Here is a 27,283-nt window from a genome sequence, read left to right on the forward strand (position 1 = left end):
TGGCTGCAGGACTGGGGGTTCCATTGGCGCAAGAAAAAACGGAAGGTCCAGCCCCAAAAATTATCGTTTTAGGGATTGAGCTGGAAACCCTGGCGCAATTGTCCAGAATACCTATCCAAAAAGTGGCAGATTTGAAGAGTAGGATGAATTTCTTTCTTCTTAAGCAAAAGGTCACATTACTTGAGCTCCAGCAGCTGGTTGGGCACCTTAACTTTGCTTGCAAAGTGGTTGCTCCTGGACGAGCTTTTCTTTGCCGGATGTGTGATGCTATGGCAGGCCTATGCCTGCCTCAGCATAGAACACGGGTTACCAGCAGCATGAGGGAGAATTTAAGGGTATGGCAAGAATTTGTGGAGTCCTTTAAGATGATTTCTTTTTGGAGAGACGACAAGCGGCTTGAGGCGGAGCTTCAGGTCATGTCTGATGCTGCTGGGTCTTTAGGTTTTGGGGTTTATTTCCGCGGACATTGGTGCGCAAATACTTGGCCAGATTCATGGGTTCGGGCAGGTGTGAACCAAGATCTTATGTTTCTTGAGTTCTTTCCCATTCTTGTTGCATTTTGGCTGTGGGGGAATACTATGGCCAATTGCACAATTCATTTTTGGTGCGATAACATGGCAGTGGTCCATGTCATTAATTCCCTTTCATCCAAATTGCAACGGCTTATGAGATTGGTGAGGGCCTTCACTCTGCGATGTCTGCGGCTTAACATACTGTTTTCAGCCAAGCATGTTCCTGGAGTGAATAACGGGGTGGCTGACGCTCTCTCTTGTAAACAGATGGAGAGGTTTCGGCAACTGGCCCCAGATGCCGATCACAAGCTGGTGCCAGTGCCCCAGGAGCTATGGCTGATTGGAGAGCCGAGGTCTGCAGAGCTATAGGCCTTGCCATTGCACCTAGCATCAGGAAGTCTTATGAACGTGCTGTGTGGCAGCTTGAGGACTTTGGGGCTGAGGTAGGGTATCACATTGTTTGGCCCTTCCCGGTGGAGCAGTTGCTCCACTACTGTGTTTTCCTAAAAGGTAAGGGATTGGCCGTGTGATCCGTGTCTGCTTTGGCTTTTGCTAGCAAGGCGCTGGTATATAAGGAGGAAACAGCTGACTTTCGTCTTTGAAAGATGCTGGCGGGATGGGCCAGAGAGGCTGGGTCTAGTTCTGACACAAGGAAACCTATTTACCCTCTGATTCTTAGGGGCCTGAAGGAGGTTTGGGGCACAATGTGTGTTTCGTATTTCAAGTCCACACTGTTTCATGCTGCGTCCTCGGTTGCCTTTTTTGGGGCCCTTAGAGTCAGTGAGCTAGTGGTGGGCTCCAGAAATGATGTTTCTGGTAATGCTTTGTTGCTACAGAACCTGAGGTTAGTTGAGGGAAAGGCGGTCATTACCGTTTGACACTCTAAGAGTAACCAGCGTCAAGAAGGGACTGTGTTGGAGCTGGGCACCTGCTCTGAGCTTGAGTTGTGCCCAGTGTCCGCTTTGGCTGCTTATTTGGCAGTACGGGGGCCCAAGGAGGGGTTTTTGTTTTGTCATCTTAATGGCAGCCCGCTGACAAAGCATCAGTTTTGGGTTGTATTTCCCAGACTTTAGCTAAGTTGGGGTTGTCTGGGGTGTGGTTTGGTACCCACTCCTTTAGAATTGGGGCAGCCTCTACAGCTGCTGCCCTGGGATATCCTTCCTCCTCCATTTAGCGCCTGGCCTGTTGGCGCTCATCGGCCTACAAATCTTATGTTCAACCTATGCTCAGTTCCTAGCTTCGTTTGTTTGTAATTGAAATGTTATGGTTCTTATTTCTAGTTTGACTGTTTTTTCTTTTTAGATGCTGTTGTTCCTGGCCAGAGGAGCCGAGTTCTCGTCTGTGGACACAGCTATGTGTTTTGGGCCACACATCAGGCTCGGAGAACTTCATTCGGCTCTCAGCTGGGGCTCAGCCAATATGTCACTATCGAATGGCATGGGCGCCGGGGTCTTCAGTGGCCTGGCCTGCTGCCATTGTTATTTCATGGGAATGCAGGCCCTCCTCCTCAGGTTTTAATCATTCACCTGGGAGGGAATGATCTCGGGTTAGTAAAAGGCAAGGCTTTGGTCTTGCAGGCCTGAGCGGATTTTTGGTACATTAGGGAGAGATGGCCTGGGACCACTATAATTTGGTCAGCCATGATACCCCACCTGGTTTGGCATAATGCTTGGGATCCTGCAGATATAGAGGGGGCCTGTTATAAAGCTAATAAAGAAATTAGGAAGGCATTGGAAGGGGGGTTGGGCCACTATCTGCCCCACCCGGATATTTCTATGAAATTTCCTGACCTTTACAGAGGAGATGGGGAGCATCTCTTCTGAAAAAGGTAACATGCTTTTCTTGAGAGATCTCCAGCAAGGGCTGTGGGTGGCTTTGGGCCTCCCGGTGGGTGCTAAGGCCGAAGTAGAGACTTGGCCTTAGTAGTGGCAGGTTTTTACGGGGTTTATGGTATTATGCGGCTAGGGGAGGAACAGAAAGCATCCCCCTTTTGGGGAATTAGGGGTCTGGCAGGATCAACCTTTGGGTAATGCCCGGGATGGGAAAATGCAGACTTTCCTTGAGGCTCAACTAGAGGGTGTCTTCCATTGAGATGTGTGTCTGGTGGTTGGGCCCTCTGGGGCTTGCCTCCTTGCTGGGCCAGCCTGGTGGGAGCTGTGCCACACAGCTCCGGCTGGGGGCTGGGTCTCTTGCCAGCTAATGGCAGGGGAGCGGTCTGTTGAGACCTCTGGCCCTGACCAAGCCGCAGTTCTGGCTGCCCTTGCCGTTTATTATTAATAAAGTGGCCCTTAGTTATATCAACACCTTGTGTCCGACTCTTCATTCTGACTTGGGGGGCAATGCCCTGTCTCTAGTTGCTACCCACCCTACTTGAAGGTGGGGGAAAGGAAAGCAGATTTGAAAGACTGATCTTAACTGACAGGCCTGACGGTATGTGAGCAGACCCTTGCAGGTACCAGGAGAAAATATTTTCTGTTGCTATCTCTAGGTTGTGGACCGCCCTTTCCACAGAGATTTCCTTCCTTCCCTCCTTCCCTCACTCTCTTCAGGCACAATTTAATATTTGCTTGCTCCTGATGGCCATTAAAATTACTTTTATAAGGCTGCCTGAGATTTTTTTTAGACACTTGGACTGCAAATGTCCTTGTGGCTCTTTTCATTATTGTTTAATCTGATAGACCTCATTCGTTTTACTGGATGTATGCAGCTGTAAATAAATAAATAAACTGAATCAACTATTTTATGTATTGTGTCAACTATGTTTCCTGTCCCAACCATAATCTGCCTCTCTGTGGACTGCCTACTTGGAACTTTAAGCACAACTGATCCCCAAAACATTTCCTGCCATCTGTAGGATTTCATTGTAGTGACCACTCAGTGAATGTTGATTCTGAAAAGACCATTTACCTCCTAACATAATATGATAGGAAAACCGCCACTGAATCCTTATTCAAGAGATTTGTTCAGGGGATAATACTTCTGAAGAGGAACTTCTTTTACAGTTTCCAATTAGACCTGTTTTGCATGAGGAACATACTAAGAAAAAGAAATACCACTTCTAATTTTCTTTACCTGGATGTATTTCTAACATGGAGGTGGGAGGAGGAGGAGAGAAGTACGGATAAAGTCTTTGTGCTGGTAAGATGAAAAGTGCTCAAAAGACATGGCAAAGTGTGTTGGTTGATTCCTTTGTACCTAGCCTCACGTGACAACTCTTTCACTTTCTTACTTGTTGGAAGGCAACACTGCAATATTATTTCTTGAACAATGGGGGAAAGGGACACAATATCTAACCTTTCATGTTTCAATCTCCTTTTCTTTTGCTTGCTTTTAAGAGGTATTTTCTTTCTCTTCCCTTCCCAAAACTTAACTTACCACCTATGCTATTTTGCCATGGCAACTAGTAAAAATCACTACCTTTTACCCCAAATTTTAGCCTAATTAGAGAGTTCTTTCCAAGAGGCCATTAAATAGTTTCTTTAGATGCACTATGCAACCTTTTCTCTCCTGCTCCACAAGTTAGCAAAGGACCCTGCTGTCAACAAGAACAAAGCAAGGAACAAGATTTTTCCAGGGGAGCTCAAATATTGCAATGTGCTATCCATGCCTAGTGATTGTTCAACGACAATTTATGAGCTGGTTCTAAAAGGATTCTAGGATACAGTTCACCATTTCAAATACATGTATTAACAGAATAATGCCAGAAGTTATTCTACAGATTTCATAATGTATGTAGGAACTAGTAGTTAACCTAAGAGAAGTTCTAATCACTTTAACAGAATGTCTTCAATAAATGGCTATGAATTGCCCTCTGTTAAGAGTATGGACATGGGCCACTTTTCAAGGATCTCACAGACTATTTTATCTTCACAACTGTTAACTTCCCTACCTTTCCAAGGCTTAAGGTCAACTTCCAAAAGCACAAAAATGTAAAACTCAACTACATTCCCCCTCAGCTGAATTATTTTTTTGCTCCTCCCTATCTAGGGCTGCCAAGATCCCACTGCGGGATCCACCTGGAAGTAATGTCATTGCATCAGGCAGGTTGTGCCAGGGATGCTCTAGGATTCACACTAAAACTCTATGGTGCCATAGAGTTTTTACCACAAATACTATAGCATCGTGCCAGGGACACTCAAGGACTCACGGTAAATCTCTCTCTCTATAAATCTCTCTCTCTCTTTTGTTATAATCCATCTTGGGTCCCTTCACAGAGGAAAGAAGGATATAAATATCTCAATGAAACAAAACAAAACAATAATAAGTAGCAACAAGCATGAATATAATTAAATAAAGTAGAATCAACAGCAGCAGTAACAGATGGCTACAGGGCCCACAGCCTTTCAGGTGCTGCGTCTTCACTGGGAAGCTGCAAGAAGAGAATATTTTTCAACCACACTGGGGAGGAAACAGCATAGCTTTACAGCAATTGTGGCAAAAACCTTGTTCCTTGCCTCAGATATCCTCACCTCATGCATACAAATCAGGGACTGCCAAGAGAACAGAAACAGCAGCTGGATTCATAAAAAAGAAAGAAAGAGGCTTGAGTGCCCAAGACTCTGAAAAGATGAAAAGGTAAGAACCAAATCCTTGGACTGAGTTTTGAGGCTAACTGGTAGCCAGTGCCATTGTAGTTTGACTATGTTCCCACCTCTCTACGTAATGCAGCATTCTGCATTAGTCAAAGGTTTCGAGTCAATTTCAACTGCAAAAAATACAGTTCTTAGTTCTAGATATTAAAAGTGTAGCAAAATCCCTCTTCTGAAAAGGGCATAGCAGTTTGCCCAGCAAATGAAGCTGGTAAAAGGTATTTCCTGGTCTATCAATGACCAAGCTGGGATCCAAAAATGTCTATCAGATCCTAATTTGATCAGACAGAGAAATTACCACCTCATATATCACAGGAAGAATCATGCAGCACAGAGTTTTGAGATTCCTTTCTAACTTACATACTGCTTACATCGCAGCATGGCCTCCATACTGCTCACACTGCAATGAAAGGAACTGTAATGTCAATATAAAACAATTATTTAGAACATCTGTAAGCCAAATTTTCACAAAAAGATTTCACAGGGCTCATTAAAAGCAATTTTTTTAAAAAATATGCAATAACAGTAAAAAATATTTAATACTAGAGAAAATATTTAATAATAGAAAACCAAATCAGTAACATGTCCAATGATAACGTTTGCAAACTTTAAAACTAACATTCAAGGATAAAACTACTCTGAACCATGGGCTGCATACATGACTACATGTATTTTCCTAAACAATAATCAGGCACACATCACCCTACTTTCAACTCATCCCAAAGCCTTGGGGTCATTCTCCCTAAATCATGAGACCTTCAGAATAGCCTTAGCCACTGAATTCAATTGACGGCACAAGGAGCACCAATGGAGTGCATTGGGCTTGCCTGCCAACTGACGTAGGTTCTCACATATCACATACATGCATTCTGGAAACTCCTTTTCCTCTTTCTAGATAAAACCAAGAGCAGGTGATGGCCTATAAACATTCACCAAGTAATCAAAACAGTTAAATTATTCTTCATTTACCAGTACCACTAAAAGTACAACAATTTTAACACACTCAAACACGAGAGCTTGAAATGCAGCCAAATGAGAAAAAAATAAAGTTTGCAGAAAAAGTCCAATAAATTCCACTCAAGTAATAGAGATAGGTAATAGAGGTAGGTAAAGAGAATACATTAATCTTCTTTAAAAGTGCATTCTAATTTAAGAAAGCCTAATTTTTCAGCAAGATTTGCACTACTCCTGTTAATTCAGCAATAAATTATATCACACTCGCCAAGCAAGACAACCTGCATGTTTTCATCTGGCATGTTCTTTTTACAGTTAAGTACCAAAGTAACTGTAAGTAAAGGAAAAGGAAAAAATAAGATATTTTATGTGATGAGCATTTGCAAATGGTTGTTTTTACCTTCTTCAAAATATGCCTTCTAAAATATTTCAAAACCAGCTCAAGGATTCTGTATTTCATTCCTACACTGGGGGAAAAGTGTGATTTTGGTAGAAGGCAAGATGCCTCAGAAACTTCCTTTTAACACTGTGATCTACATAGCTTTTTTAAAAAAAAAAAAAAATCAAGAAGTCTACATACTTAATGCTGAAAACTATCTGGAAACATGTGACCCGGACAGCAGTATGTCCAATATTGTCTAAGACTAATTGAATTTCTCACAAGAAAGTAATTCAAATAAACTCCAAACCAGAAAAGAAGATCTTTACTGAAAATGAGTTACAGAAATACCTATTTCAGAAGCTCTTGAAACAAAACGATTCACTGCACCAATCCAATTGTTTCAAAATTCTCATCAGTAATTAGAAAGCAGACAAACAACCTCTTAATGTTTACAGTTGCAAGAAAAAGTAAGCCCTCTACAAATATAATGAAGACCTGCCTTTTACCCACAGCTGAACTCCTACTAAACCAACTATATGATAGAGAACCACGGGGAAGGGGTGAGCGCAATTCAACCCCTGCTCCTAAACAGCTAGGTTTTTAACCCTGAAAGAAGCACAGCATATAACAGAACGCACTCCACCTTAGTATATGCATGCAGAATACTGCTTCCACACACTTATGTCCTTTACCTAGATTGGGGCAAGTGCACCTGGTCAAGTCACCCAATTTATTCAGGTCTCTATTCTTGATAATGGATTTGATAAAAATCATAACAGACTATTCAATCTGTATTGTTTACCATGGTGAAATCTGAACTTGGACTGGGAAGATCCACTAAGGAATGACACCCTATTTCCAAACCTAGAGACTAGGGACTTAAATTTCACAGCTTACAAACTTGTCCCGCCCCCATCTTACTTTTATTTTTATAATTGGAGCTTTTGGGACTGTTTAGCCTTTTAGTCCTCAATAAGACCAATGCTGAGACTCAGGGTGCCACCTGGCATTCACTTGGCCTGTTATGAGAGGAATACAGGCCTGAAGGAACCACATAGTATGGCACATGTAAACAACTAAGAAATAAGTTTATTTCAGAGGTATGTGTGCCTTAGTTGTTTCTTTGTTTTCCTTTTCTCACACCCTCTCATTGCTGGAGAGGTGAGGCCTAAGTGCATGTAACAGTGACAAAGCAGGTTTCTTGTTTGACCGATTCAGGCTTCAACATGTGACAGGAAGATTTTCCTCTTTTTGACAGGAATGACACCCAAACCCTACTTATCTATCCAAAGGACCTAATGGACTCCCAGCAGACCTCCTAACCCTTCTCCCATCAAAATCCAGCAACCCCTAGTTCTCTTAGATCGCCAGAGCTAAACTGCCAAACTCCTCCCTTTTTCTTTTCAACATTCCATTCTGCTATCTGAAAGTTACTGGCTGAGGCTGCTAGAGGGTGGAACTTGAAACTGTCCATCACAGTGACCTGTCAGTTCAATCCACCTAATTGAAAAATTCCCAACTTACTGTATTCAGACAGAACAGAAGTAAAATTTTATAGCTACATGAAAACCACCACCCCAGATTTGACCCTGTCAGCCACAGCCCATTTGATTAGATTTGTAGGCTTCTCAGACCTGGTATATTCCTTTGACCTCAAAATGCAATGAGACCCCCATTTTATTTTTATTATATATGTACCGTTCGTTTAGCTTGCAGACTGCTGTTCTGATTCCCGCACCTGCTTTATTTAACAAAGCACAAATAAATACAAAAACAACAACATAAGAAAACAACGGTTTCACCTCCTCAGATCAGGGCAAGATCCAGATATGGTTCATGACCTATCAGCAGAAGACCAACACCCTAGATGTGCTTTGGGTTCCCTGCCAACTCAATCATATCATTGTTTACATTTCCACCTCAGTCAGATAATACTGTGCAAGTCAGTCTAACCCTATCCTCAACTACTGACAGCTTGCTTAAATGAAAAGACTTTTAAAGTAGTGTACAGGAAATGCATCTAAGAACTGCATGAAAACCAGAAAGCTAACAGTACAGCCCTGGGCTGGCAGATGGCTGTTCATTTGGAAATTAACAGCCTAGACTAATGACATTGCATTTCAAGCAGGGAGCTCGCCTGCCCACTTCAAAAAGATCTTTGCCACAGTACACAGTTTCTGGTAATTACTTAAAAACAATCGCAGAGTTGATCTTCAAATTAAATCAAATCCAGTCATAAAATCAAACATAAAGACCGTAAAGGCTATCAATATATTTCACAGGCACACCCGCTACTCTGTTTGCAATAACATTTGTTAGAATTGTCTAAGCATTTGTTTCTCTTAGAGGTTGGAAAGAAAACTGACTACACCATATGCTCATGTCAAGGTCCCTATGGTTGAAAAATGACCCACTATCTCTTGTAGGGAAAGCAGGCAACTGTGCAGTGGGGAAAAGAGGAGGAGGAATCCTTTTGATGCGTAGTATGGTTGATTTTTGTTACTGACATATTTGCATGTCTAATTTGCTAATCTCTGCTTAGCTGCCAGAGCACCCCTTAACAGAAGTATTCCCCCAGTTTCCCCCACAACACCAGAATATTATGGCATATGAAAGGACAGCGGGCATCAGGTGTCAGCAAACATGAATCCTTCCCATTTTATCAGCCACCAAACCACTGAAGCCCCATCGCTTGCATTTACCCCAAAGCTAGGACAAACCATTCAAAAAATCAGCAGCTTCACTGGTTCACTTTCATGCAGGTATATTTGCCTAATACTATGCTTTTCCCAAAAGCTGACTGAAACAACTGGATATTTTACTTGTTATAGAGAGCTATAGCCACAATGACCAACTACCTTGCTATTACTTGTGTGGAAGGAAAGCCTGTATACATTTTACTGCTACTGCTGGCTTTTGCCTATGGTATGTTTGAAAATGCTTCCCTTAACCAAGGCATTTTCTAGTCAGATCAATGCCTTGATAACAGGGTGACATGATAGAGGTTTACATGATAATGCATGGGATAGCGAATTCACTGCCACAGAAGGTGGCAGATGCTACAGGCATAGACAGCTTCAAGAGGGGATTGGATAAGCATATGGAGCAGAGGTCCATCAGTGGCTATTAGCCACAGCGTATTGTTGGAACTCTCTGTCTGGAGCAGTGATGCTCTGTATTCTTGGTGCTTGGGGGGGCACAGTGGGAGGGCTTCTAGCCCCACTGGTGGACCTCCTGATGGCACTTGGGTTTTTTGGCCACTGTATGACACAGAGTGTTGGAGTGGATGGGCCATTGGCCTGATCCAACATGGCTTCTCTTATGTTCTTACAAGATGTGACAATATGGAACACCATTATTACAACTCAATGAAACATCTCCATGCATACCTGCAGGATCCCTATGCATTTGCAGAGTTCCATCTACCACAGACAACAGCAAGAATTTCTGTACATACACACAGCTCTACAACACAGTCAGTAAGACCTAACTCAAACAGCCAAGCAAGCTCCCAGCTTCTATTTCCATGGAAATCACAGACAGAATATCTCATTTAAACAAGTTGTGTATTCTTTATTTATGATGGGAATCTTGCATGACCGGCAGCTGGTAGCAGCAAATTAGAAGATTTAAACTCAGCTACTGCAGGGAATGATGGATGACCCAGAAGAATTCCTTGTTGGTTGATCCAATCAGGTACATGACAGAATTTTTTAAAAAGAGAGGCCACTTCAAAACACAATTCCATTTGTATGCAGGGGTGGGGGTGGAAATAGCTTCGGTTTTAGCTGCAAGAAGTAGTGACCCATAAAAAAAATTATGAGCCATTATTGTAAAAATTTCCAAGGACTTTTTGTACAATGGTAATCTGTATACAAAGTGGATAATGGCATGATTGGGATATTATCATTCTGCAATGATAACAGGGAGATAAAGGAAGCTCTCTTGTACCACCCCAAAGTGTTACTTAATAGCATGTATTAGCACTACTTAGGCCTTACTGGAGCACTACATGCCTGACAGAATGGATGAGGAATCTTTGAAAACCAGCATTTTTGCCTATGATAAAATATACTGAAAACCTGATTTAAAAGGCTAGCTGAGCCATATCTAGCCCAAGGAGAAGATTAAAAACTGCCTTCCTGAACCAGGACACAGATATGAATCAAAAGGGACTGAGGATCTGCAGAAATGGGTGCTTCAAAATGTCTCTTGCAATCAATGATGTCATTGGTATTTTAAATGTGACAATTTATGACATATAAGCATAGAAGTCTCAGTCAAAATGGCCATACCAGCTGAGACAGAGAGGGAGAAAGAGAAGTGAATTTCATCTGCCTCGCCAACACAAGGCCCTCTTAAGTGGATGCACTGCACACCCTGTATTCAAGATGCTTTTTGGGGAAGTCTCTTCTAAGAATGACTAGGCAATGGTCGATACTACCAAGTTTAGCTTCCCAAAAGTTTAGCTTCAGTAGATTTAAGGCATCCCTGGAATTCCATTCCACTGAGGCATTCCTGGACTATACCATTCAGACTGTGCATGGAATGTTAGTATGTCTGACTGCTTCACTGTAAATAGACTGTGTACATAAAAAGAGCATGTCAGGAAAAAGGTTAGCTCAAATCTACTTCCTTGACAGATTGCTTTTCCACATGAAGCAAGCTTTCTGTTTTGTACTGCTGTTGGTTGTTGCTATTCCTATCTATGGTCTTTACTCGGTTCCCCCTTCCCCCAATGTTTACTGCAAGCCTCTTGGGACTGCTGTGAAAAGGTGGCATATAAATTTTTTAAATAAACTTATTTCTTTACTTCATTTATAAGAACATAAAATCCCTACTGGATCAGACCAATACTCCACCTAGTCTAGCATCCTGTCTCACACAGTGGCCAACCAGTTCCTCTGGAGGGCCAACAACAGGGCACAGGGGCTGCAGCCTTCCTCTGATGTTGCCTCCTAGCTCGAGATTCAGAGGTTTAGTGCCTCTGAATGTAGCAGATTCCCTCAGTCACCATGGCTAGTAGCCACTGATATATCCTCTATGCACCTATCTAATCTTTTTAAAATGTATACCCTGCATTTCTCACACATCAAAGTGGGAACCCAGGCAGGTAAGTATAGGTTTAAAAATACAACAATAAAAACTGAGCGCAAATACCTTAGAAAGCACAATAAGGAGGGGAGATCAATGCTAGCTCAGAAGTTGGATTACCTTCAGGTAGTGAGCAATTGTAGCTTAATTCAGAGACCTACAGCTGTACTACACCCACCTCTCCCTTGCCTATGATATGACAGTCAGGGAACACACATGTTTTATAGATACTGCATTATAAAAAGATGCTTCTGTTCCTACTATATTACATCTCAACTAACCTTCTATTGGAGAATATTAATATTTCTTAGCTCAAAATGGTAGACTTACAAGAGGTGAGGTGTTACAGGCAATGCTTTTAAGTATTTTATTTTTAATGGGGAAATTAGCTAAGAGACTTGGTAGAGCGAATTTAGTAGCGAGGATCTTTGCTTTCAATGATACGGAGTTCAGGTTTTCAGCCAAGAATAGTCCAAGCAATTGTATTTTATAATTTGACTCAAATAAATATAGGTGTTGCGATACAATCATTCCTTTACACATAAATAATATAAGAACACACACGAGACCTAAGAAATAAAGAGGTGAGACCTAAGAAATCTCTCTCTCTCTCGGCTTGACTTCGCGAACGAAGATTTAAGAAGGGTGCAGTAGTCCACGTCTGCTGCAGGCTCGCTGGTGGCTGACAAGACCAATGCGGGACAGGCAGATCCGGCCACAGTGGCTGCAGGGAAAAGTCTGATTTGGGGTTGGTGCTGTAGCAGTGCGATTCTTCCTCAATCTCCTTTTGTCCTCAAGACCAGCTATGCATGCGTTCTCAAAGGAAGAGACAGCCTGGTGGATGGTGTGCCTCCATGCTTTGCAATCTGAGGCTAGGTCAGACCACTGGTGATGGTTGATGTGACAGGTACCAAGGGATTTCTTCAAGGAGTCCTTGTACCTCTTCTTTGGTGCCCCTCTATTTCGATGGCTGGTGGAAAGTTTGCCATACAGAGCAATCTTGGGAAGGCGGTGGTTTTCCATCCTAGAAATATGCCCTGCCCAGCGCAGCTGCGTCTTCAACAGCAGTGCCTCGATGCTTGTAACCTCCGCCCTCTTGAGGACTTCAGTGTTGGTCACAAAGTCACTCCAGTGGATGTTGAGGATGGTGCGAAGGCAGCGCTGATGAAAGCGCTCAAGGAGTCACAGGTGATGATGGTATAAAACCCACGATTCAGAGCCGTATATGAGGGTTGTCATCACAACTGCTTTGTAAACATTGATCTTTGTGCCTTTTTTCAGATGCTTGTTGCTCCACACTCTTTTGTGCAGTCGGCCAAAGGCACGGTTTGCCTTTGCCAGCCTGTTGTCAATCTCCTTGTCGATCTTGGCATCTGAGGAGATGATGCACCCCAGGTAGCTGAACTGCTGGACTGTCTTCAGAACTGATTCACCCACAGTGATGCAGGGAGGGTGATAATCTTCCTGGGGTGCAGGCTGGTGGAGAACTTCTGTCTTCTTCAGACTAACTTCTAGGCCGAATAGCTGGGCAGCCTCTGCAAAGCAGGACGTCATATGCTGCAGAGCTGATACCGAGTGGGAGACGAGTGCAGCATCATCAGCAAACAGTAGCTTGCGGATAAGTTTTTCCATTGTCTTGGAGTGAGCCTTTAGTCACCTCAGGTTGAACAGGCTGCCATCGATGCGATAGCGGATGTAGACACCATCGTCATCATCTAGATCTACTGCGGCTCTTTGAAGCATCATGCTAAAGAAGATCATAAAGAGAGTTGGCGCGAGAACGCAGCCTTGCTTTACACCTGTGCCTACTGGGAAGGGCTCCGAGAGGTCGTTGCAGTGTCTGATTTGGCCTCGCTGGTCTTCATGTAGCTGGATGATCATGCTGAGGAACCTTGGGGGACATCCTAAACGTTCCAAGATTTGCCACAGGCCTTTCCTGCTAACGGTATCGAAAGCTTTGGTAAGGTCGACAAAAGTCACATATAGACCCTTGTTCTGTTCCCTGCATTTCTCTTGGAGCTGCCTGAGAACAGATATCATGTCGGTGGTGCTCCTGTTAGCTCTGAAGCCGCACTGGCTCTCTGTGAGGAGTTCTTCTGCAATGGTGGGCACCAGTCTGTTCAGGAGTATTCTGGCAAGGATTTTGCCTGTGATGGAGAGCAGAGTTATCTCTCGGTACCCTCCCCGGTATTACCGGGGGAGACCTAAGAAATAAAGAGGTGAGATATAGCAGAGTCAAAGGAAAGGCACACAGGGCATACTACCTTTCCAGGTGTGCAGAGGTCCATTTGGGACCTTGAAGATGAAGACATGCATGGCCATGTGCCATGACTGAGAGACCACCCCCCCTTACTTAGGGTAATGGAGGGGGAACAATCTGGTTACATGGTGTCCAGGCAGGAAGAGAGAGAAAGCAAGCATGGCTTGAAGTCCTGTATGTAATCTTTGGAGGGGCTGAGACCAATCCAGAAAAGGGGCTGGCTTGTGTGGTGGGCAGTGGTTAGTCTATTCTGGGTATCTGATTGGGTGCCCACCTTAAGCCAATGAGTAGAGCAGACTCTGGTCACCTTGATGGATCTTCAGGTAACAATAGTGGGGCTGATTTAGTAATGTCCTCCCAACAGGTTACAAAATGTCAGAATGTGTTAATGGTTTGGGCAGTTCAGCAAAGATACCCCTGGGGAGAAGCAAGCATAGAAAACAAGTAACGTGCCCAGATGTCAGACATTACCATAGCAGTAGACAAAGAGAAACTGAGTTGCAGGAAGAGCCAAGGAGACGGCTGATTGATCAGTAGCTGAGGATTAGGGTGTGAACAATACTTACCAGCAGTTCCCATGTTATTATGCATCCTGTTTGGGCAGAGGTGTTGTGTGTGGGGGGGGGGGATAGGTGAGATTACACTGAGAGGCAGACTTCAGGCACCAACCAGAACAAGCTCTCTGTGGGGTCCACTCCACCTTTTTAGATGGAGTGTTTTCTTGGCCTGTTTTTGGTTGGACTCCATTTTGTTTAACAGAAATATGAGACCCACTCTCTCTCTAGGCACTGGCGTACTCCATTTTATCAGGCAGCGCCTCTCAGTAACAGAGGTGAGCAAGGATCTCTGTCAATGTTTACAGAGATAGACCACTGAAAATCCTTTTGTTAAATAATGGATTTTATTATAGGTATTGGTTTTCAAATAGTTACATCCCAATCAAACCATTTCGAGCATACAAGGGGAATACAGTGGTTAGCTGAATAAGTGTGGATGGGGGGGGGAGGGTATACAATACCTAAATTTTGCAGAGTAGGTTCAGTAAGAATACAGGAGGCCTCTGGGGAGAAATTTCTCTTGAGAAGAAGGGGGGAGGACTGAAGGCAGAAAGGGATGGAGGGAGGGAAGGATGCCAGGGAGAATGGGAAGGTGAGAAAAATTCCTGGGTAGAGGGGAGGGTGGAAAAATCGAATCTTGAGAGGTAGGGTTGCCTGTTTTCTAGGATAAATTATGTCATATCAAGAGGTTCAATTGTCCAATAAGAGTGTCAGAACTCAAATGTCAAATGGAAAGTCGGGGTGTCATGTGCTGAGTGTCCAATCAGAAATCATAGTGTCATACAATCATACCCCAAAAGAGGAATTTTAATTACACTGACCAGTTGACTTTTATGGCTCTGCTGTGGCCAATCTGGTTCCTTTGAAGCTCACCAAAAGTGATAGATTACACCCTAAATGTCAACATGGATAGGCATCCATCAAGTGTTCAGGAGATTGGTTGACTTTGATAGCCTTAGCAGTAATTAAAGAAAAATAGAAATTCTATTAGAAGTCAGATTCCCTGGCAGAAATGTGAGACCAGTTACAGATAAAGCATGTTCACAACAAGATGGCTCTTGGACATTAGCCTTTGTGTTTTTCTGCTGTCTTTTCCTGAAGAATAACACAGCACATATACAAACCATTTGTTTGTGTTGCAGGGCTCTGGTAACCCTTACATTGTTTTTATGTTTTGAGAACAGGACTTAAAAGGTTGCCAAGCGGAGTGAAGGAAGTTTTACATCTCTGCCCATTTTGTCCTTTCTCGGGGCCTTTCCAGGCGCAGAAAGATGGATGCTCTTTAGCCTTTCAGCACAGCCACCACATCTGCCCACTCTGTGAACCAGACTTGGCATCATGCCAGCCTGCTTGGGGCCTAGAAGGAACTGGAGTTGACTCCCTTATGTGCAAGACAGACCATTCCAATTGAAATGGGTGTTGCTGTGTCATATTAATATTCTAGGGTTACATTGCAATATCATATTCCCGGGCTGCATGGCTTGGGAATCAGTATAGGGGTGTCTTTTTGGATATCAACTAAGGCTGCTCAAACAGGGTAACAGGACAAGAGATGTTATGGTAGTTCTGGGCTTTTCAAAGTACCTGCAAAGGGAAAGGGCAAATGCTCAGCAGATCTTTCCCAGCTCATCCAAATCCCCAAATTTCTTCCCCTCAGTCAAATACACTTGAGTCTGCTAAATATATAAACTGTGAGGAAGAGAAGCCTGGGTGAGACTCTATTAACACTAAGCACCCTTGTTTATTCTAATAGCTCCCAAGTTCTTGTCCAGCTCAAAGACTCATTATAGCCTGCTAAAAGCTACTTGGAACAAGTCTCACTAACATTAAAGGGAGGTTGAGTTGGTTTTAAAACATGATATAGAGTCTCATATAAACCAGTGATGAACAGGAAAACTTAAATGGCAAGTCATACGACTCCATATGAAGCAAGAGAGAAACAGAAAGACATTCATTAGTTATCTGAACATCAGGAGGCCCCCAAGGCTGGAAGGCAAAATGTTCTGTAATATTTCTGATGTCTTGAAGGAGTTCTAGAATACACCAATTAATCAGAGCTGACTTTTTAATTTCCTATGACATATTGTAATAAATAAGAATATTAAAGGGAGTATAATCCATCTGGTGTGCAGAGGTCATGATTTAATTAGGATTTATATATATCAGGAATTAAAGTGGGAGCACAAGAAATGTCTGAAAGCACAGAAAACCTTGATTAGATCCTTATTTCTATTAATAATGCCTGATTTCCTCTCCTGCTTCCCCCCCCCCCAAAACCCAATGTTTTGATAACATAATTATCTTGGAGCAAACCACAACCAGACACAGTTTGTTTATTTCAGTTTTCAGCTTGCCCTATTACTAAAGTTCAAGACGGGTTTAAAGCTTTTGTGTAAACAGCCAGTTAAAACCAGATTATTATCTTGACAGATAAACAGAACCCTTGTTCAAGACCTGGGACCCAAAGCCAGGCCTGAGACACAATGGGCGTTGCTGAATTAGCTCTCCAATCCAAGTCCTTGGAGTTGCAATCAAAATGTACAAAAAAGTTTCCATGGATTGGATTGGAATAGAGAAGGAGGTGGAGCAATTGGTAAATATTCACATGGGATGCAAACAGAATCCAAAGAAGTGGTGCCCCAACAGTCTGCATGATTTCTTGCACACAGCAATGTGTATGCTTTCTTAGAGCAAAAAAACCTATCCGGACTGGTTAGTTCAGGACACAGTGGGACCTACTTGTGTAGCAGAAAAACTCTGGCAAAAGCTTCTCCTTCAACAAAAGAAAATCACACTTGTATCATTATGGAGACTGTGAAAAACAAAACTATTCAGGAGGGCAATTTTTATAAAGGGATTAGAACTGTAATTTAATGGAACACCTCAGGATGTCATTTCTATAAGGGATATATAGTTACCTACTGCAATGTTTATTGTGTACATTGGCCCTTTTTACTACAGTGTCTTCTATCTTTGTAAACCCCACTTCTGCATTATGGTATGTCTTGCTTCATATACTTTGTTGCCTTCGGCAGTTTTTTTTTTTTTAAGTGTACTGTTTTTTGGTTCTCTAATCCTAGCCTTATGGCTGTCTTTCCTTACTGACTGAATTGCTTTTAATATTTTGCAACCCCCCTTGAGTCTCAGTGAAAAAGGAAGTCTACAAATGAAGTTATTAATATTAACAACAACAGACTGGGTGTCTCAGCAGACAAAAAAGAGTCTTTAATCCAGGCACAGAAACCCAGCCCAAATTCAGACCTGTTTCTTTTTTTTTTTTTTATTCCCATGCCCCAAGGGCTTAAAAGCAGCATAACAGTTCTCTTTTCTTCCAGTTTATTCTAACAACCCTGTTTAGATAGGTTAAGCTGAGAGTCACTGACTAGTCCAAAGTCTCCCAGAAGCTTTATGACTGATTAGGGGATGTGAACCCAACACTGGTCTAATGCTCTAACCACTGTGACCATATTAGCTCTAAAAAAATTTAAGCTGTCACAAGTCTCCAGACAGTTAAATGAAACACATGAAATTGAGCAGATATTCAAACAAACCAGTCTACTCTTGGCTATCAAAAGGCAGCACAAATTTAAATGTCACACAATTCCCAACATATACACAAGCGCAAACGTTGGTAAATTTCCATTTGTAGCAAATATCAGCACTGAATAGCACCAGTAGACTGCAAACTGCAAGGGACATCACTCTCTCCCAAAAGAGAGAACAGTTCCTATACAGAAGCACTGTGAGAAGAGCTGCCCAGGTTTGCTTAAAGTGAAGTTATTTGCATTTTACTGGAGGTAAGTCACTATAAGGGAAGGGGAACACAAGTTGCCCCCCTACATTGAAAAAAAAAACCCGATTTATACCTGAATGGATTTTTTTCTATATTTACAATATTTATATCCTGTCTTTCTGTCCTACCATAGCCACCAAGGCAGTTTTCTAATGAGAGGTCTTTTCAGACGTCAACTAGCAAAGAGGTACTGAAAGAAAAATCTGACAACGTCTGATTTGCAAATGTGAACTTCCCTGATAACTCAGATGAAGAGAAGTTAAAAAAAAAAAAGACTACATCCCCGCCATGAGTTTTTCTATTGGTTCCAATACTTCAGAAAGGAAAAGCAAAGTACATGTCTCCTGAATTTTGTACAAGAGGAAAAAGAGAAAAGTAATGCAATACAGAAAATGATGGAAAGTTAACACAACTAATCACAAGAAATATTTCCTGTCAGAGCAAACAGCCTAAAAGGCAACAGACTGACTGACTACATTCACATAAGTAGACTTGCTCCCCATCTGCAAACATAAGTAGTGGCCCAAAGCTGTAAGCAATGCAACGCATCAGCTACCATTTGCTGTTGCATTACAATTGAGATGAAACTTCAAGCAAAAGCCTCAGAGTGTCAGTCCTTCTATATTTAAACATAAAGGAGAAATTTAACCCACAGAAATCTCACAAAGGAGACGAGTGTGGGGAAACTGACATTAAACATTACTTTCATATGTTCTATACTTAACATCTTTTATCAAGGGATAATGATTCAACATTAAGCTGTCTGCTCCCACAGACAAGATTCTCAGAACACTCAAAAGGAGACCAGTACCAGCGTGACTCTTGTGTTTAAACTATACAAATAAAAAAATTAAGATATGCCATGATTATAAGCTGCAACTAGATCCTTGACCTTTGGAGCACTACTAAAAAGGTCCAACTCATTCTGTCCCACTTGTATTTGGAAATGCTTTAAAGCACTTTAAACCTGATGATGTGACGTGCATTTTAACTAAGTGGTTCATTAAGAACCCAGCACTGAATTTTACAAGAATGACTACAAAGCTTCAGCAAAGTCTTTCATGGCAAAGCTAGCAACTTACTTTCCCATTGGACACAACAGATGGGATTAGCATCTGGTCCTTCTTCACTACAGAGAGCCCAAGAGATACTGCCCAGGTAGGAGCAAATTGTACTCATTCCCCAGACAGCAATCAAAGCATATTTGGTTCCAGAGATCCTGGGAGGCACAACACTAAGGAGACATTTCGAATTAAAGTCAGATCAACAGTTTGGAAGGGAGCCCAGAAAGCAGGTCTTTCGGAAGGAAGACCAAGTGTGGTGTTACCCATTTGTGCATATTCTCAAGTCATCTTCTGTTTAAAATAGAAACAGCAATTGCTCCCAAAATAGAAGAAGAGTGTGAACTATTTAAAATTAATTACTCAAGAGAAGAATACAGGTGATGATCCAACACTTAGCAGATGGGAATACTAACATCAGTGCATGAAGGCTACCTTCAGGGAACTTTCTTTCCCAGCACTTCTCTATCAATTAATAGGAAGATGATGATAATAATAATAATAATTTTTAATTTATATCCCGCCCTCCTTGCCGAAGCAGGCTCAGGGCAGCTTACATGGCATAAAATACAAACATTACAATAGCACAATAATAAAAACCCCAAATTACAAACAGTTGTGTTCCTCAATTAAATATACAATTACATTAAAGTCATCAATTAGACTAATGATTTAAAACTACAGTTTAAACCACAATTAATTTGGTGCTACGATCTTAATATAACACAGTTATTCATGACGATGGTACAGTAATTCCACATTAAAAAGCCAGCTGGAAGAGGATGGTCTTGCAGGCCCAGCGAAACTGGTCAAGGTTCCGCAAGGCCTGTATCTCTTCTGGTAACTGGTTCCACCAGTGGGGAGCTGTAATTGAGAAGGTCCTCTCCCTCATAACTTTCAATTTGGCCTCCTTCGGCCCAGGGATGGTCAGCAGATTTTGCGAGCTAGATCTCAGTACTCTCTGGGGAACATATGGGGAGAGACGGTCCCTAAGGTAGGCAGGTCCTCGTCCATATAGGTCTTTAAAGGTAATAACCAGCACCTTGTAATGAATCCGGTACACAATTGGCAGCCAGTGCAGTTCCCATAGCCTAGGCTGTATATGCTCCCATTTAGGGAGTCCCATTAACAGTCTGGCTGCCGCGTTCTGCACTAGCTGTAATTTCCGAGTTAGGCACAGGGGCAGCCCCATGTAGAGGGCATTACAGTAGTCTAGTCTCGAGGTGACCGTTGCATGGATCACTGTTGCCAGATGATCCCATGGTGCACTGCAAAAATCTAATGCATCTAGCAAAATCTGAAGAATATCACACTATCTTTTTAAGGGTAAGCTGCTAATTTCCACCTGGTTTTTAAACATTATCACTCATGTACACAATGGTGCAGCTATGCTTTGGGATAGGATGAGCTCTTACCAAGCAGTCATGGAAGCAGAAGGGCACTAGGAACTTTAAAGCCCTTCAGCAAACACAAACATGAGTTTGTGACTAAGTGCAGGACAATACAGTTTCCTACTGCTAATCTGATAGAGCACAGAATCACATATTTACTCACAATATTGTAGCAAACTGCTGCTGGGAAGTTGCATAAACCTGTTACTTTCCTCTTGTGATGAAGTTCCGCATATATGAATAAGGAATTCGTTATTCACGTGTACCCAATATCACACAGGGTTGCCAACAGACCGGGGGGGGGGGGAATCTCCTGTACCTTTAATAGAGGCTTAATGTGTGGAAAAGGGAAGCAGAAGCTTTTGCCCCCCCAGTCGGAAGAACGAGACAACACGGTAAGTTGGATGAAAAAACAGGGCAACTTTATTGAATTGCAAAGCCAGGGGCAAAACTAAACTGCTACCGGACAGACCAAGGGAAACACCCCGGACCCTTCCCTGTCCGGATGGGCGAGCCACCCAGCCCCCGGCAGCAGCCAGATAGAACCGGCTGCTGCCAGGCTGGCGAAGGCCAGGTATACCCCAACGGCACGGCCGCCCACCCAGGAACGGCCTGCCAGAAGGGGTGACCCGATAGCGGGCAAGACAGCAGAGGGCCGTACAGCCCCGCTGCCGTCCGATCCCGCTACTTCCCTTAAACCTGGGAAAACCGTGGGTGCTCACCGAAAACTGTCCACCTAATTAAACACCCGCCAATAAAGTTACCAACCAGGACCAACCTCAAAAACAAATAGTACAAGGTAGGCGAAAAACATCCCAGCAAAGGCCAATCAGCTGGAGTGAAAAAATTCCTACCTGGCCCCGAAAACCGGCGACTGGAAAAACCTGTACTATTAAAAGGGAGGGAGGGTGGGCCGACAAACACAGCGAAGTGCGTGCTCCTGGGCGTGGCTGGGCTTATAAAGCCCCAAGCCACGCCCTACCAACCTCCCGGATGGAGAGGAACCGTTTGCCTCGCTCCATCCAGGGAGGCAAAACGTGGCCCCCGCCCTAAGCAGCCTGGCGGCAGCGCGTACAGATAAGGGCCGGATTTATGGCATAGGGGTTGCCCATTAAATAACATCCCATTAAACCTCTAGTAATGGTATAGGATATTTTCTTACTCAGACAGCTGGCAACCCTAATATTGTAACAGGACTTGTTTAAGGAACACAAAATCTTTTTTAAAAAACACTGTGTATATACCGAAGAAAAACTAATTCCAACACTGTACATGCTGAATATTACACACACACACTCAATCACATATGATAAATCTGCACATACATAGAGTATTTCTCAATCTGTACATATTCAAGCTATATATACACCTCTCCATCACTGTGCTTGCTGGTGCCAGTGGCCGAAGGCTTTTTTGTTTCATTTGGCATTCCCTCAGTGATCCCTCCTTCTTGGCCAATATTTTAACTGCTGTTTTTATGTTTTGTATGCATTCTAGTGTAATTTTTAAACTATTTTTATGATGTGTGTTTGGAGGGATGTTGGGTTTTTTATGGTACATTTTAAACTGTTAGCCACCTCAGTGACCCTTGTGAGGGCAGAAAGTCAGAATATAAATTTTATAAATAAATAATGAAGTACTGCAGCTGCACTGAGCCCAAATTTCCCGGTGAACCATGCCTAGGGCTTACATTTGTCCTGAACTTACCAGATGATCATATCCAATGTATCTATGGAACTTGATTTTTACACGTATATACCAAAATTACAAAATCAACTGAATAAAAATGAGGATGTTCTAACACACAAGAATAATTTGTGCAAGCATGAACTTCAGCCCAAATAAATGACCACTGTTGAGGTTTAGAAGCGACAAACAAGGATAGGTGTGAACTGGAAAAATGTGGTTTGTGTCAGTGCGTGTCTGAACCATGAAACAAATCAAACTAGGAGGTTCACCTGAGAGCCAAACCAGCCTGCTCCTTGCCGATCAGCTGTTTCAAGCTTTCTTTAAACTTTAAAGGAAGTGCACAAGAAAGTGTGAAAAACAGCCAAATGGCAAGGAATTTTACACCTTTCTGCTGTTTTTTGCACTTTCTTGTGCAGGCCCAGTTTAAGGGGACTGTAGGAGAAAGCACAAAACAGCTGCTCAGCTGTTTTTGTGGCTTTAAATGTTCATATAAAACCTTTGGTTCATGAATCATGAACAGGGCAAAATTTGTAACAAATTTTGCTTCGTGGGCTGGTTCATGCAGATCCCTAGTGACAAAATTAATGATTTACAGTGCAATCCTTAGGATACTTCCCTGGGAGTAAGCCCTATTGAATAGACCATAGTAGAATTCAGAGTAGACCAGCTTAGGATTGTTTTCTTAGGGTCTTGCACATTTTTTTTCTTGCTGAACAGAAACTAATCTCATGTGCTAGTGACTTTTCAAATTACACAAAATAATCAAGTTATCATTGTATAATTTCACTATTAAAACACACTTAACTAACATTATACACAATTTGTTTTCTAGTGCTCAGGAAAAAGAAATTCTTTTTAAAAATCTGAAAAATGGGAGATCAAATTAGCTTAATTACTCCATGCCAACTTGATAAGTCACTGCTCCTTAATGCAAAAGCTGCAACTTACAATTAATAGCAGTTGGTACTGGTTAAATTGATCAAGTATCTACAGTGCTTGAAACATGATAGGAAGTTCTGCATTATCTTACAGCAATTCGGTAGAGAAGTCTTGCCCCAAAGGCACATAAATCTGAAGCACCAGAAACTGCTGGATCAGTCCAACTAGAAAGAGACAAAGAAATACATTAAAATGCATCACATTTAAACAAGCATTTAGAATTTATTATCTATCAATAGACAGTTGAAGTATTTTCCATAGTTCATACAACATGAAAAGAGGGAGGAACACCAAATCAAAGGAAACCAAATCAAACTAATAAAAAGTTGTACTTCTCCAAATATCCAATTGGTGGCTCAGGTGGAAGCTTTAGGGAGAAAAAAACCAATTATTTTATTTATAGTTTTTCATTATGTTGACAGCGCACACAAAAACAGTACATTCTGCAAGGACACATAAAAATCAATCTAAAGATTCACAGACATGTTCCTGCAAAACTGCATGGTAATTGCTCACACAGATGACAAATTTAAACTTTATATGAACCACTTAAGTAATTCATCACACAACTGAAGCCGGATTTGGACAGGTATGGCCAACTGAGGGTTTGATCTGATCTGGATCCTTAAAACAGAAATGGCATTTTAGAGAGTAGAGAGCAAATATTTTGCAAAATCAGTGTTCCACACAGAAAAGCCACAGTGGTTTTGAAGAATCATGGCAACAAAGTATTTTAGCAAGGATGCTGGACCAAAAAAAGCCTCTATTACCACAATCCTGCAATGGCCAATTCGACTGATCATTCACAAAAATTATCTTTATAATTGTCACATTTCTGCTGATATTATACCGCTCAGCCCCCATATGATTTATTGGTTATCTTAAATTTGTACACTCCGTTTTTAAGTAATAAAAAGTTCCATGTTGTGCTATACAGGGGTGTCAAATTCATTTGTTATGAAGGCCAGATCTGACATAAATGGGACTTTGGGGGGCTGGAACATATGTGTCAAAAATTTAATGCCAGATGGCAGTGATAGAAACTTTATAAACGATACAAACACAAATAACTATATTATTTTTTTTAACTTTAAAATACAAACATGCTTAAAACTCTTGTGATATTTTGTGGGGGGAAAGTTTTGAAATAGTGGGATTTGGCAATGCAATTTTTAAAACAAAACATCAAGAAACAGCACAAGGATCACAGCAGAAACTCAAAGCAAACTAAAGATATAAAATATTCTGAGCCTAGGAAAACATGAAATGGCTGGGCATTGAAAGCTTCTCCTCCTGCCCCTGGGTCTACTCAAACTGGCAATGGCTCTCCAGTGCAATATCCCCTTTTGGCTGTGGGTCAGAGTTCTCACTAAGCACCAATTCTTTTTTCAGTTTTAAAGTTTTATTGATTTTCCAAAGTAGAAAAGGGGAAAGGGAAATGGGAAATAAAGATTAAAGTTATCATTAACAATATTTTGTAATCCAGTCTAGATGTTGACAAATCTTTCAAATAAAATACCACTGATATATTGTTAATCATTTTACACCATATCTTTCTGATCTGTAAAAAAATTATAAAAATTGTAAATCATTACTTAGATTATCTATCTAACCATATTGGATTACCTTTCCACATTTTAATGTACATCATATTAGATAAAAAAAGAGAAAGTAATAGTTCACACCAGTATGATTTAAGTATCTAACCACATATATAGCTTCTCCCAGTACTTCTTTGTTTCTTCCTTAGATTTACCAGCCAACAACTGGGATAGATAGTCTGTCTCTGCCGTTTCCAAGATTTTCCCTATCAAGTCTGTTCTCTTGGGGATTTCCTGAAGTTTCCATTTCTGTGCCAAAGGGATTCTAGCTGCTGTATTGATATGTGCTATTAAATGTATCATCTCTTTTGTAAAATTACTGGAAAATATGTTCAATAAAAATAATTCTGGCTTGAAAATGGAATTCTTGGACCATCTTCCAATATTTTCCTACCACATCACAGGTCCACCACATATGGTAAAACGACCCCACATGCTTCAAACATTTCCAACATTTATCAGACATTAGAATACATTTCAGACAATTTCTGGGCAGTCACATGCCACCTATAAAACATTTTATACAGATTCTCTTTGAAAGTCACTGATTTAGTTAGTTTAATATTAGATTTCCATAATGTCTCTCATTCATCTAACATAACATTATGTCTCGCATTCTTGGCCCACTGAACCATGCAATCCTTTATTATCTTGTCTTGCATTTTCATCTGCAATAGGTATGAATACAGTTTTGAGATCAATTTCTCTTGAGGACCCAAATTTTTTTTTATCAAATGGGTATTGTTCCATATTAACACCCATTGTCTTGTCTTTGGCATATCTAGATTTGTAATCTCGTCCACCAACCGATTCTAATATCAGCATCCTCTAGCTCGTATTTGTTTTCAGAAGATTATCCTTCTTCAGCAATTCCTCATACCTGTAAATCTGGTTTAGTTGGAGAAGATTTGGTGGCGTGAATGCCTCCACCAGAGATACCCATTTTGGAATTTTCTTATAAATTCTTGGTTTTATCCAAGTCCAGGTATGGTACAAAGATTTCCAGAACCAATGATTCTTAAAATAAGAATGTCCTTCTAGTTTCTGGTACAAGAGAAACGCATGCCACCCCAGTGTAAGGTCATGTCCTTCTAGTAATAACTGTCTCCTGTCATTCAACAAGGCCCAGTCTCTCATCCATGTCAACACTGAGGTTCTATAATATAATTGCCAGTCTGGAAGACATAGACCAGCTCTTAATTTAGAATCTTGTAGAGTTTTCAATTTAATTCTTGGTTTTTTCTTTCTCCAAATGAATGCAGATACTAATTTATTCAGTTCTTGAAAGAATGGATTGGTTAAAAGCACCGGTTTCGTTTGGGATAAAAAAATGTAGTCTTGGTAGGATATTCATTTTTATCGTGGCTATTCTTCCCATTTATGATATATTTAAGTCTTGCCATTTTTCCAAGACTTTTTTTTATTTCTTTAAAAAGTTTGTCGTAATTGTCTGTCTTTAGATTGCTGCATTTGTTTGAGATACGTATGCCCAAATATTTCACTTTTTTCTCTTAAGAGAAACCCGATTTTTGCTGCAAAAGATTAATTAGTTCTGTTGTCATGTTTTTGGTCAAAAATTTAGTCTTAGCATAGTTTAAACCAGCCCAGTGGCCAAATTGATTAATTTTGCTTGTCAGAAAATCAACTGAATCTAGTGGTTGCTCTAGAATAAAGACCAGGTCAACTGCAAATGCCCTCAATTTATAATGTTCACCCTTGATCGAGACACCTTTAATATTTGGCTCTTCTCTTATTTGGTTATTTAATATTTCCAAACATAAGATAAAAAGAAGTGGTGAAAGCAGGCATCCTTACCTTGTACTTTTCTAAATAAGGATTGATTTTGATAATTCACCACCCCCACCAACCTGTTTGAGAGGAATATATTGACTGTATTGTCCTTAAAAAGTTCTCACCACAGTCCATGCCCTTCAATTGTTGTATCATAAATTGCCACCATTGTCAAATGCCTTCTCTGCATCCAAACATATTAATGCCGGTTGTTTCTCTGGATGGATGGTTCTCATAGTATTCAATTATGTTACATATTGTTCTCACATTGTCTTTGAGATGTCTTCCAGGTAAAAATCCTGCCTGATCTTGATGTATGATGGCTGACAAAACTTTTTTTAAATGTTGTGCCAATACTGAGGCAAAAATTTTGTAATCCACATTCAAGAGAGAGATTGGTCTGAAATTTTTCATATCTTTTAAGTCAGTACCCTCTTTTGGGATCAAGGATATTATTGCTTCTTGCCAGGAGTTTGGAATTACCGCTTCTTTCTGGATCATTTCCATTAGGTGTTTAAATAGAATCGATAAGCACTCTAAAAAGGCTTTATAGTATTCAGTAGGGAGGCCATCTGGTCCTGGTGATTTAGCATTCTTTTGGTTCACTACTGCCTCACCCAATTCCCTCATCGTTATTGGTTCATTCAAAATTTTCCATTGATCTTCTGTA

General features: G+C 41.4%; 1 protein-coding gene across 1 annotated transcript in view; it reads right to left on the reverse strand.

The window, feature by feature from the left end:
* CFAP20DC (CFAP20 domain containing) overlaps positions 1-27,283 on the reverse strand; it is a 269,093-nt gene that overhangs the window by 202,532 nt on the left and 39,278 nt on the right. The window contains exon 5 of the mRNA XM_060239416.1: positions 23,313-23,385. Coding sequence (XP_060095399.1) covers positions 23,313-23,385 — 73 coding nt within the window. The remainder of the gene's footprint in view (positions 1-23,312; positions 23,386-27,283) is intronic.

The sequence above is a fragment of the Heteronotia binoei genome, chromosome 5, assembly GCF_032191835.1.
Source record: "Heteronotia binoei isolate CCM8104 ecotype False Entrance Well chromosome 5, APGP_CSIRO_Hbin_v1, whole genome shotgun sequence".
In the NCBI taxonomy this organism is placed as follows: Eukaryota; Metazoa; Chordata; class Lepidosauria; order Squamata; family Gekkonidae; genus Heteronotia; species Heteronotia binoei.